We start from the raw sequence: 14,001 nt of genomic DNA, 5'->3' as shown, positions 1-14,001 counted from the left end.
AGTGAAGATCCGTATGCAAGTAAATCTGCATGAATACATTGTAGGAGCTTTTTCAGGGGAAAGGGAGTGTTGGAAATGCTTGATAAGCAAGATTATTGACAGTGTTAAAATCCTGATGGGGCAGAGAAATATACATAAAGTCATAACAAAACAGCTTGGAGAAATAAATTACACAATATTTTATAGCTGTTTAGAATGTTAAAAGTTTTAGACAACCAATTTTTATACAAAAGAAAAGGAAAAGAGTTGAAATGATAAACAAGGTAGATTGTACAAATATATTTCCTAAGAGGTAAACATCATGGTGATTCAAGAATAAAATAGGATGTTTAACTTTCCAAGTAAAATATGTAATTAAAAATGATTCAGAAAGAAATAGTACCGAACACTGAGGACCTATACTATTTGATAAAGGTAGAACAGTATATGCCTATTCATTTTTATTTCAATATTTGAACTATGCAAATGTATACCCTGTTTCCCCAAAAATAAGACCTCCCCGGATAATAAGCCCAATCGAGCTTTTGGGTGCATGTACTAAAATAAGCCCTCCCCTGAAAATAAGCCCTCCCTGAAAATATTGCAACACAGCAGCAGCCATGAGGTGACCACACTCGCCACCTCCTGCACCTCAAAAATAATAAGATCTCCCCAAAAATAAGGCCAAGTGCTTATTTTGGGGGGGGGGGTCAAAAGAAAATAAGACCCTGTCTTATTTTCGGGAAAACATGGTATTCAAGCACAGAAGGGAGAAGGATGGCCAATATGGACATGTTTAGGTAAGGTTAAGAGAAATCAAAAGCTTCTGAGTCATATGCCAACTTTCCAACAGTATAGCTACACAAGTCACAAAGAAGTGCACATCTTTGGACTTAGGAACATTGAACACATTGAAAATGCTGCACCCATTCAGACTATTTCTATGGAATCAAGCCATACATCTAATGAAAATGTAGCCAGGAAACAATGAGAAATATAAAATATAAACAAAAATATGTTTCTTTCTCCCCAGATTCCAGCCATTGTAAATATTATGTTTAACAGATTTCCATGTTCAGCAAGATTTCCATATGCAGGTGCAGAACCAAAGTACTGTATCAACAATCCACTTGGAACGCACAGCAAAATGCATAACTGCATCCATGTATTACAGAAAAATAATTCTTTCTTCAAAAGTCATGCTGGAATACCCGCTCTCCTTTTGACAGAATGGCATTTGCTCCCTTAGATCAACAGCTAACTCTTCAAATGAATATTGATTGATAGAGAATACTGCCAGCTGCAATTTTCAGTGTAACACTTCCTTTTTTCAGCATTCAGAACTTTTTGAAGTGTTCATCATTAAGTGTGAAATTGTCCATGCTTCTTCTCTGTCTGAAAATTGAGTATTTCTGGCAAGTCAGAGAAAATTCCCGATAACTGTTTCTATGAGGAGGAGGAAAAATATTTGTACATTTATTTTTTAATGAAATTTACATAGTAAAGTTTCAAAAAAAGTACTAAAACAAAATCTGGGTTTTATGACTTGCTGAACAGAAGACAGGGTATACAGGAAGGGTCCCAGCACTACTGAGGTGGGAAGGGGGAATCTCAATCTTAGCTTTGGTATTGGCACCTGTCCATGAAATAGTAATGCACCTTGTTACTGCTCCATCAATTCAAATAGCCATGAATGCAAGGTTGGGGAGGGGAAAGGGGGGGGGGGAGAGTCAGTATTTCCTAAGTCCTAGTTTGTTTCTTTTTTTAGATCTACTGAAACTATCTTTTGAGATCCACTGCACTATTTTGTGCTAATTAATGGTAGTTCAACATGCTGTATGAATTAGCAAAGTACATTTTAAGAAGATCTGAACACTGTTTTAGTTGTTATGTGGATCTTTCCTTTAACAAGCAAGTCAAAACACCTGGAATAGATATAATTTTAAGGTGCTCCCTCTAGGAACATACAACATCCATTTCTACTTAGTACCCGTATATTCATTTTTCATGTCTTGCAAGTTTTTGCTAGCCGTATGTTTAAAAACATCACCATTAATCACTTTTGATGCCCTAGTTTTCATAGCTCACAAATTCTTTTAAGATCCCAGACTCATACCTAGAATTTCCTATTCTTTTACTGTAAACAAAGCACAAAGAAAATGTACCTGCTGACATTTTAAACATTTAAAATTATATATCATGAAAACACAGCTGCTAAAATCAGAAACAGATAGCAAGTCACTAATCTATTACTGTAGTACTATAGAAGGAAAATGTATTGTTGTATTGAAGATGAAATGCATACAACTAAAACATTCTTAAAACGTTTATACTGTTTTTCATATTTGGTGGTTAATATCTCATTTTTCAAGTGAAAAGAGATACATATTGCTAATCCTGCTTCAGAAGTTCAGTTTTGAGTTAAATATACAAATAAAATTTAAAGATAAACATTTAATAAAAGTGGCAATTTTAATTGTCACAAGAAGAAAAGTTATTCTGTCATATAATTCCCTAATGCTTTATTTCAGTATCAAAATTTGTTAAACCATCACAGACATACTAACATTTGTCTAAGATTTTTTTTAGTTCATTAGGTTGTGAACGTCTTTAACTTTCATGTGACCAAAAAGAATTTTAAAAACGAAGTTAAATCCTGAAACAACTAAGGAAGAGATTATAGGTTCATACTTTTTCCAACTTAACTCAACAGGGTTGTCCCAAAGGTGTTTTTTCAAAAGGCAACTGGACTTTCTTTGTTCTTCCTTGAAGACATTGGCTTTTTCAGTACTGTACTGAAATGAAGTGACTCCATGAACTGAAGAAGCTTCTTGGATGAGAAGTGAAATTTCTTCAAGGAAAAACAGAGGAAATCGAAAAAGAAACTTCTGTCACAATATCAACTAGATGATTTATACAGTGCACTCCAACTGTGGTGAATCATATCCAAATGACAATAATGCAGATGGACTAACAGTAATCTCAGAGGCACTGTGAATGGAAGGACTCATTCTATTGATTTTGAAGTTAAAAAGCATCCAGGTTATCTCGCTATCAGTCTATCTTTTTAAACTATTTTCATTCCAAAATACAATCCCGAAAACACATTTAAGAAAGGAAAACCAACATTTGTTTTTGCTTCAAACAATTTATATAAATTTATGTAATTTGCATAATTTACTATATATTGAATATATTGAAATGTATCAAGACAGATTCTAGCATGAATTACATGCTATTAGTGTTGAGATAGATCAGGGCTGTCAAACTCCTGGCCTGCAGGCTGTATGTGTCACTTGCTGGCCACGCCTACGCCCGGTTTAGCAAAGGAGAGAAAAAAATCATGATACGTCACGTGACGCCGCTGTGACGACATGAGTTTGATATCCTGATATCCTATTTTGGCAGATCACTGTGAAGTTTCCAAAAGATGACCTAATTAATTTACGAGCCACACATCACTATCACATAGGTAACCTTGAAAAGTATTTATCACATATTATCACATATTGATTTATTTGTTATTTAAATTTATAGGGCTGTCCAATCATTGTTTCTTAGCACCTTACAAGGATTAAAAGCAAGACAAATGGTCCCTCTTGGCCATTTATAAGGCTATAGATAATGGAAAACGCCAGTGTCTAACTTCCATTTATACGGGTTATAGACAATAGAAAAACACACTACCATAACTCAGAACATAGGCTATAACAGCCAGATTTTAGGGTTCTTGTGATGGTGGTGGGATCAAGCTCATTCTTTGTCTTCCACCATCAGTATTCTAGACATCTCTTCATCTGTTTCATCCCCCTCAATTTCTCAGCATACCATGTGGGATTAAGAGTCTACATGTTAGGAGAGGTCTCATGAGTGCAATTCTATCCAGAGCCACCTTTCTGTTCTAAGTAGCAACTAGTAGTTTGGAAGGACTATGCAGCAAATGATAAAATAAATGTAGTCTATAATCTACATGTATTTATTTTCAATATGAATATTTCAATATGAAAAGTCATGGAAGTAGAGTCTTTATGCATTTGGTTTTCTAATATGTAGATTCCTACAACATTTTCCAATTTTGTCCTATGCTTGTAATACCATGGCTATCTGTCTATTACCAGTAACATCTCTAAACTTGCAGTGATCTATTAGATTTGTTTTAATATTTAAATATGTTTGGAAAAACATGTTCATAATAGAAGTTATGAAGTTTCTACTCTCTTTTTCCAAAGTATTTTATTCAGTGTGATTACCATCAGATGAATTGATATGTTTAGCAAATTATAGGATATCATTTCTGACATTATATATTTTCCTTTATTTACTGTGAAGTTTTATACAAATTTACAAAAAAGTAAATTCTAACTTAAAGAATAATAAATTAATAGTTTTCTGTTCTGTGCACTTCAAATCAAATGGGATGTTTGATTAATAATGAGAAATGCTATACATGTCTATGTAATATATATTGGACTTTACTGGGACAACCAATAAGAATAATTCTTATTTAGCCATGAAACACACTGGATAATCTTGTACCAATTGAAATTGAAATGTCTTACTACTCTGTTACTTCAGATGCTAAAAACCCAAACAAAACCCATATTATATTGTTGCAGATTGTGAGAAATTTTAGGAATGTTATTGACATTAAAATACTTAAATATTATTGCGTTCTAAATTAATGATTTCATCATAATGTAGACTTTGGTGAACTGGAGTCTGTTTCAAAAAAATAATTAAAAGTTGACTTTATTTGGTAGGATAGCATATGTAAAACATATTCAATAAAAGTTTTTAAAAGTAGAATGCAAAAATTCTGTGAACAATTAAGGTAAGCAAATTTTTCAGGAAGACGAATTTGTTCAGATTTCTTCCCAGTTAAATATCAGAGTGGTTGTTGCTCCTGTGGAGGCATCTGGGGCAGTTTTTTGCCCAGTTATCTGTGAATGGTTTGACCCAGTGGTGGGATTCAATGTTTTTTACTACTGGTTCTGTGGGCGTAGCTTGGTGGACGTGGCATGGTTTGGTGAGCATGGCAGGGGAAGGATACTGTAAAATGTCCATTCCCTCGGCTGGGACTCGGGAGGCAAAGAATAGGTAGGGTGGGGTCAGTCAGAGGTGGTATTTACCAGTTCTCCGAACTACTCAAAATTTCCACTACCTGTTCTTCAGAACTGATCAGAACCTGCTGAATACCACCTCTGGTTTGACCCTGTTGCTCCTGAGTATGAATGCAAGCATTTGTGTTTTACTCAGGGTGCAGGCCTGAATATCGGATGGAAAGGACATTGGTCACACTTTTTGATTATCTCTGGCGGGAGAAGGATGGGGGTAGTACATCCATCCTTACTCTACTTGTAATCTCATTTATATCTTCTTAAATAAATAAAACAAATATATACACTGTATCAGTAAGATTCGTCTTCCTTTGAGGTGTCATATTTCTACTTTTAATGAGAACAAACAGTTGCTATCAATGAAAAGAGCCCTTCTTTAAGAGAGATGGGTGATTAAGAAATAGGATAACTAACTAAGTAGCTGAATAAACACTAACAATATTTTTCATTTCCTGAAATAATGCAGTATCAATGAAAATATGGATCATATTGATTTGGATTGATCCAATTATCAAATTACAGCTTTAAGGGAAAGTCAAATCCTGTAATTGGCCTATACCATATATAACAGGATACTGTTAATTCTTAGACAATGGGTATAAGATATAGCCTAAATTAATAACTGATCAAAGTTCTTTTTGTATGCAATGCATATTTAAAATTCACTGCCATTAAGAAGTCATCTATTTGCACATATATGAGCTATATATTTCTTCTTTAATCTTCCTTTGAATTCATTTCAGTGAATTATCCTTGTAGTTTTTATTTTGACAGCTCTCTTTACAGCAGTAAAACAAAATGTGTGCATTGCAAATGGCAAGGATTCAAATTTCAGCTATGTTTATCCAAAATAGCACTGAACTGCTTCTGTACTTATGCTATACTGCCTACAGCCTTACGGAAGGGGAGACAGATGGGATGAATTTAGCAGGGAAACAGCTGGGGCTTGAAGTAGAGACAAGCAAAAGTTTTGCTATCAGGCTTCATTATGTATCAAGGTACCAGTAAAATGTGTATCCGTAAGGCAGCCAAAAAAAGTGTGTCATTTGACTAGTGATAATTACCTTTTCTCAACAGCTGACAATGTTCTAAGTAGCATTAAATAGGTATAATAATTAAGCAATAAGGCAGGCAGTGCTTTGCTTGGGATTATAGCTTGCCTCAGGTATGTTGCTAGGCATAAGGCTGAAGGGTGAGTGTTTTTAGACACTTGAGAAATGTAACAATCCCTAAGAAATGAACTACCTGGATTGTCTCACTGCTTTTAAACAGAGGTCCAGAGATGTTAGACACTTCAAAATCCTGTGGATTTTGCTGACATGAAAATAAAATGTCAAATGCCCAGTGTCTTTTATTTTTATCTTTAAAAGACCAGTCCCTTATTTCCATACTCAATTAAAAGGCTCAACATTAATATCCTATTATAATCCTATTAACCCATAGCTAGCAATATTGTTTAGCTTACTAATGAAATAAAGCTTTTTGTGTCAAGCTCTTACACTTTTTTATTTATAATTTTGCAATATTTCTACATTTCTTCATTCTCAGCCACATTTCATCTCCCTCAGTATTTATCTGCATATGGATCTCCCAAAAAGACAACCACTAAACAGTCGACACCAGTGTTATATTATTTCAGAAAGACATGAAGAACTCTTCCATTATAGTCAATTGTTCCATTAGAACAATCTGATTTAGAGTATGGCAGGCTGGCAAGAACAGCCTGTTTGATTCTGGAGTAAAAACAAAAACAAAAATGGGAGTTTACCAATTTAGCATACAGCAACTAAGTTAGAGAAACAGAGAAAATGTATTATAAGCCTCCAGTGGCCTCAAATTGATTTTTTCCTAAGAGTCCAAAGAGGCATGATTATGATTTTAAAAGACTCTACAAGATATGAATGTATCGGACGGTACATAGAAATATCTGTAGTAGACAAGGAGAAAAAAATAACAATTACAGATAAACTGCTTGTCAATTTTAAAAGTTACTAAATAGGAACCAGTGTCTTATATTCTTACAATCCAGTGCTTCATGTAACCAATGTAATCCATAAATGTATTTAATATAATTCTCAACCCAGATTACTTTCACAACAATATTTCACATTCCACTTATTTGTACATTTTAAAAGTTCTTTCTAAAAGAAAAGATTTTGAAGTGCTTTTGGTCACAAAGCAACTAAAGTATAACCAGAAACAATCAGTGTGCCATTTAAAGAACTCTGCCAAATAGGTTGGTAATTAGATTTTATTGTTATTTGGAGTTCATATAAGGCCTATGGAAGGATCCCAATTTTGTTAAATACCCAAAGTGGATATTTGCTGTGTGAGATCTGCCGCTTACTAGTATTTACAAAACATCATACTGTGCATCTTGAAATATCAGAGGGATACCACACAGAAACTGAACTTAAACACACAGATGTATCCATAACACACAAATGAAGACAATGAGAAAATAGTAATTAGATATCAATTTAAATACCTGCTTAAAAACAATTATTTAAAGACAAATGACTCTACTGGAAACAAGCTATTAGAATCAGCAAAGAGGGTCCCATTCAGAATTATGACATAATATATACCTAAAAATAAAAGAGTATTTCTGCAACATTTTTAATCGGGGTCAAATTATTAAGTCGCTTGTGAATTAGATGCCTATTATGGGATATGGCATGCTGTTTTTGTTTAGTATTACACTGGTTTCTTTCCATAAATCTGCTAAGATTGTACTGGCTCAATTCTTGGATCTTAGATCTTAGATTGGCTGCTTTCCTAAAGTTAAAGAGTTATCAAAGTAATGGTCATATGAATAAATTAAGATCCTTAATTCTTCATTCAACTCAATCTATCAAAGCACTTCAAAATGAAATTAAAGTGGGATTTTACTTAAATTTAATGTAGACAACCTATCTAATTGTAGCTTGATAACACAGTCATTCTATTATTATACCATAAGTAATTTATTAGTTGTAAAAGTTATTTGCAAAATGAAATAATGACACTTATGACATCTGCCTTTTCTGTCTATAGCAGAGATTTTTGGATAGATCTATAGGAGATCTTCACAGATGGGCTGTTTTCCTCCTTTCTTCTGCCTTTACATGTGCATAGATTCGATATATGCATAAGGAACACATAGCAAACAATGAAAAGAGATGGTATATACTTAGAAAGCAATAGAGATGAAAATATTGTATATAAATGTATACCGTATTTTCACGACTATAAGCCGCACTGAAAATCCTAAAATTTGATCAAAAACCGGCAGTGCGGCTTATAACCCGGTGCGCTTTATATATGGAAAAAGATCAAAAATCTCTCCCTCCCGATTTTACGCTCAAACTTGAAACTTGCAAGCGAATGACCGCGAGCAGGCACGCACACGTCCCTTGGGTCTCTCCCTCCCTCCTTAGCCGGGAGGCACCAAACTGCGCCCAGCCATCCTCACTTCGTCCTGGTTAAGGGTGGGAGTGTCTGAGACGCCGCTGGGAGAATGTCCACTTCGGGTTGCCGGGACAGCAAATTTCAAGGAAAAACGCAGCTGCTGGAATCGGTGCACCACCGAAAGTTCTCTGGTCTGGCTGCACCCGAGCTGGTGAAGCGCCCTTGCGATCGGAGCAATCGCGCGGCTCACCTGCACTGGCTGTCTCCCTGGCAATAGGCAGGCGGTTGCGAGCACTCCATCAGCTTGGGTGCAGCCTGACCGGAGCCCTTTCTCTTCTCAGAAATGTCTTCTCAGTGGAGCTATAGCAGCCTGCATGCCCCTTTCAGGTACTTTGACACCCCCCCCTGGAGGGAGGGGGCCAGCCAGAGGGGCATAAAGGGAGCCGCAGCTTCTCTGTGAATGGAGGGGAAAGAGTTCGGCTTCTCTCTGCCATTTAAAGGCTGCAGCAGGGAGAATCCCAACTTTTTTCCTCTCCCTCCATTCAGAACGAAACTGCTCCAGCCTCCCCCACCCCCACGTTGCCCAGTAACCCTAACCTTCGCGCTCTTCTCCGCGTTCTCCTCGGGATTGCAATAGATGTCCAGAAGCGGCTTTTGGGGCTAATGGGGATTGGATTTCCAGCTCGATAGCCCCTGCCGCTTCTGGACATCTATTGTAGTTGTGAGGAGCCGAGGAGAGTGTGGAGAAGAGCGCGAAGGTTCTTGGCGCTCCGGGAAGCGGGAGAGGCGCGCGGTTTGGTTTATCCTCCCTGGATGTCGCAGTAGCAGCCCCAAACTCACCGATCTCAGTGTTTTTCGCATCGGGGTGTGCTGCAAGAGGGAATGAGTGAAGAGTGAAGACCTTTTCCAGCCAGCGCAAAGGACTCCCCCGGACTTTTTTTGCTGAGCACAGGGCGACGGGCCCGCACCTCCACCACCAGCAATCCGGAAAGGTCTTCACTCAGTCTCTCTTGCAGCATGCCCTGATACGAAAAACACAGAGATCGGTGCGCTTGGGGCTGCTGCTGCGACGTCCAGGGAGGATAAACCAAGCCGTGCGCCTCTCCCAGCTGCTTTCGCGGCTTCCTGGAGCGCCAAGAACCTTCGCGCTCTTCTCCGCTCCTCGCGACTGCAACAGATGTCCAGAAGCGTCGGGAAACGTGCAGCTTATAACCCGGTGCGCTTTATATATGGAAAAAGTTTGAAAAATTAACGTTAACTGATACTGCGGCTTATAATCCGGTGCGGCTTTTGGTCGTGAAAATACGGTATATTGTAAAAATGAGAAAGGATGAAATGAAGAATATGTATAAGATAGAATAGAATGGAAAATCAGAAATCAGAAAAAAGAAATACCGATAATAGAAAGTTGTAAAAGTGTAATTGTGATTTTAATGCTTGGAAAATGTCAAATAAAAATATATTTTTAAAAAAAGATTCGATATATGGAGATGGTGGGAAATAGAGAAATGGAAAATATGCTCTGGTTTTCCTTCTTATAATGTCTGCTGCCTAATATATATGTAGTCAGGGGGAAAAAACTTCATTAGACTTTTGACCTTTTGCAATCCTATATAGGATCTATATCCCATGGTAGAATGGATCATAAAAGTATGGTCATATCTAAAAAACCATTCTAGACAATGTTCCTAATTCATTTTTCAAGTAACATTAATCACATATTTTCTACAATTAAGAAAATTTCATGGCAACAACTGACTGCAAAGTATATTAATCAACAGAATCTGATGGACTCCTTTAAGAGCTATAGCTCATGCGTTAGGAGATGAGAAAGGGGGATATTAGTAATTCACATCTATAAAATACACACTATAAAATATGATATCAAATATTACATGTATCACAGTGAAACAGATTTCATAAATGTTATGCTTGCTTTCAATTCTGAAAAGGCCACCACTCCAGGTATTCCAATAAAACCCAGAAGCATAATATACGTTTGACACATTGAGTCTTTATAATCTAACATCTATGAAACTAGACAAGTTTTTTTTCTTATTTATAGTAACAGGCAAGTGCAGAGCTCTGCCATCTTGTTACACAGATGGCTGTACATTTTTTTAATTGTTAACTTACAGCCACTGATGCCTGAGGAATAGACACACATCTGCCCCAAACTGCCAATCCTCTAAGCTTTTCTTTTGAACTATGGTACTCAAAAGAGATCAAGTAGGTGTTAGAAGCCAATTTTAAAAGCAAAATATTGGTCATATGCATAGACATACAGTAGACAAAGCTACATAGGCAGCAAAAAACTCTTTTGGATTTGCATGTAGCAGATCAACTAATCACTGAATGTAAAATATTATTTGAATGGATGTTTTTAATTGTTACATCATAGAAATGGCTGGTATTAATTACAGGTGTGACTGATTCATATAGAAATAAAAACATGAATGTTTAAAAAGGTCATCTCTTGTCATAACAGTTCTCTTTTACCTGAGGAACTGATACATTAATTCTTCCACACATCAGTGCAAGCAAATTTATATTATTTATATTTATATTATTTTGATCTAAGAAAAAGAAAAGATATAACATTTTGAAAAATTCCAGTGATTGTCTATGGAGATTCTCAGTCATACAGGTCATGGTTGTCCCAAAGGTGCATTTTCAAGAGGCAACTGGACTTGGATGAGAAGTGAAACATCTTCAAAGAAAAACCAGAAAGTCCAGTTGCCTCTTGAAAAAGCACTTTTGGGAAAATTCCAATGAACTACAGCAATCTAATCATGACATTGAGGGTTACAAAACTACATGGTTGTAAATATTTTTAATCAGGAATTAAAACTTAATGTTCTAGGAAATGCAACATCTCATTGCATTAGGCAATCCTGCCAATATCACTAATTGTAAAGGTTTTTTTAAAATCAAAACTGAATTTATGGCACTCCCAGCCAACTATATTTTTCTTAGTGATAACTCTGGTTTTATGTAATTACAAATAATTACAAGCAACCTTTCAGATAATCACCTTTAAAATATTATTTAAACTAGTAATTTACATCAGGAGTCACTAGCCCACAGGACGTGGCCCATTCGGAACGTGGCCCATTTAGAACAGGGCCATGCAAGCGGGTGAGAGGATGCGCACGTGAAGCTCCATTTGCCACTTGCATGGAACCACACTTCTCCCCTCCCCCTTCTGGTCCACCAAACTGGAAAGGTTGAGAACCGCTGATTTACATGAAGCATGTTTTTCATCAAGTAAAATTGAACATTTAATTGTAGTTAGACCTCACTTCCGAAAAATTAACATATGGCAGAAGAATACTATAAAAATTTGAATAGACTAAAATATAGTTGCTATTCTGAAGGAAAAAGTAGAAAATATGCTCATAGAGCACCTGTTTGGAAAACATTTGTCACTTGGTTTCTTAGTATCTTCCTGATGTCCACCTGCAATAAGAAAGTGGAACTAGTGGAACACATCAGTTAGCTTCTTAGAACATCAATCCTGGGCAATTAGCAATATCTATCTGATAGGATAAAATAACATCGCGGACAGCTGAAAGATCACCCCAAAAAATCATGGTTACACTTTGGGGTTGAGCTAAGAAAGAAATGTTAGATCTTTAGTGTATGAGAGGCGTTTAGTGTGTGAAGCTTAGGACGAGCAATTATTACAGTACTGAAAATTCAGATAAGTGGTAAAAACTGGGCTAGGCTGAACAGATTCGAGTTTTTGCTTGTTTTATATTTTATGACTGGATCTGATTGATGACCACATTTAAATAAGCTTTCTCAGCTGTTTTGTCCTCTAATGCTCAATTGTGTATCAAGACAAGGAGAAATGGGTGGTGCTATTTCAGTGATTATGTGGATATTATAGAAAATTTTACCAGTGTGGTAAAAATGACACACTGATCATTGAGGAATGATTCATGTTCTGATTTATTCTATGAACACAATCCTGATTATGCTGTTTGAATCAAAGTGCAGTTACTTAACACCAGAAAGTAGAAAGAGCTCATTCAATAAATGCTTAATCAAATAAGCTACTGTAAGGTAGGGTCTATAACAATTTGCCATGGCCAACGTGCCATGACCAACTCGCCACAGCCAACTTTCTGCAGCTAACTCGCCACAGGATAAGAGTTACACTAATATTAAAGGCATGGTGGAATAGAAACATTAAAAAAAGGATGCCAAAGGAGGGAGAAAATGAAATGTGAATGACAAAAGTTAAAATATTTTTTTTATTTATTTTAAATAATTAAATTGAATTTTCAATTGTCCCATGGTGAGTTGTCCCGTGATAAGTTGGTGATGGCGAGTTGTCCCATTCTGGTACAAGTAGCGCATGTGACTGAAGCTGGATGAGTGAAGATGAAAGATTCAAACAGATTCAACTCTGTTCATCAGATTTCTTGAATGACAGTCTACAACAGAAGACAAAGTTCTTTGGGTCCATGTAGTAAAGCCCACCTCATAATGAGACCATAAGGCAACAATAGGATACGGTGATATGTTCATTTGTTTCCTGTCTTCTATCTGTATTGATAGAAGTGACATTAAAATTAATGCTGATTTTTCCTCCAACGTTTTGAAGGAAACTCAGTGAAGTTTATCATCAGATGTAGCTTAGTACTTTATGGCATTCATTGTGATTAATCATAGCCACAAACATGACAAGGCACATTTTTATTCATGGCCAGAATATAAGTGACTTAAATTAGTTGAAAATACTGTCATGACTATGGTTAAGCTTTGGAGCTACAACAATTACAATCTGCCTATTCTCAGATGAAAGTAGGTGGAGTTTTCAAGGCTTTGGAAGATTTTCCAATCACTTAATGGAATGGGGGAATGACATGATAAATTCACAGAATTGTTGAGTGTTCTACTTCTAAACTCAGACATTTTAGTTTTCTGAAGAATTTAAGAAATTGAGATGCTTAATGTACTTCCAGCTTGTGGGGCAATTAACCCCACAAAACTTCTCCATTTGGCACACTAGGCTTCCCCCCCCCAACATCTACAGTTTCTGATAATGATTGCCTCTTTTCTTGTTTCCAGCTGTCATATTCAGTGCTAGAAAGGAATGTACAGTAGAATAAATTCTTCCTACTTAAAGAAAAGTCTTATTCTGCATGTACAGGAGAAAGATGGGGCTAGAATTCCCCTCTTTGACTGATGATGTTCTGAAACACTGCAAGACACTGAACAAACAAAACAAGACTCAGTTCAGATAAGACTGAGTTTGGTTGGCCAGCAGATATGACAAAATAAGACTGTAGGTATACCCTATTCAGAATTGGGCAGCATTCCCTCTAAAGCAGATTTGAAGCCTGGAGGTACATTTAGATCCAGCACTGTGTACCAGTTGTGCCTGTTTCTGCTGGAGACATACATGACCATAATGATGTATGCCTTAATTATCTCATGTTTAAATTAATGTAGCTATTTTTTCCAGGGGCCTGCCCTTGAAGAATGCTTGGAAAGACTCACATCA

At 36.4% G+C, this 14,001-nt stretch overlaps 1 protein-coding gene across 9 annotated transcripts in view; it reads right to left on the bottom strand.

Moving 5' to 3' along the window:
• Positions 1 to 14,001, bottom strand: part of SDCCAG8 (SHH signaling and ciliogenesis regulator SDCCAG8) — a 112,252-nt gene that overhangs the window by 25,031 nt on the left and 73,220 nt on the right. For 3 of the 9 annotated variants that reach the window (XM_032215216.1, XM_032215217.1, XM_032215220.1), the window contains one exon: positions 12,791 to 13,040. The exons of the other annotated variants lie outside the window; for them this stretch is intronic. In XM_032215216.1, coding sequence (XP_032071107.1) covers positions 13,037 to 13,040 — 4 coding nt within the window. In that variant the 3' untranslated portion in view covers positions 12,791 to 13,036. Of the gene's footprint in view, positions 1 to 12,790; positions 13,041 to 14,001 lie in introns of those variants that run through there. 9 annotated transcript variants of the gene reach the window in all.

This window comes from Thamnophis elegans, chromosome 4 (assembly GCF_009769535.1).
Source record: "Thamnophis elegans isolate rThaEle1 chromosome 4, rThaEle1.pri, whole genome shotgun sequence".
In the NCBI taxonomy this organism is placed as follows: Eukaryota; Metazoa; Chordata; class Lepidosauria; order Squamata; family Colubridae; genus Thamnophis; species Thamnophis elegans.
This window is presented reverse-complemented; position numbering and strand designations above follow the sequence as displayed.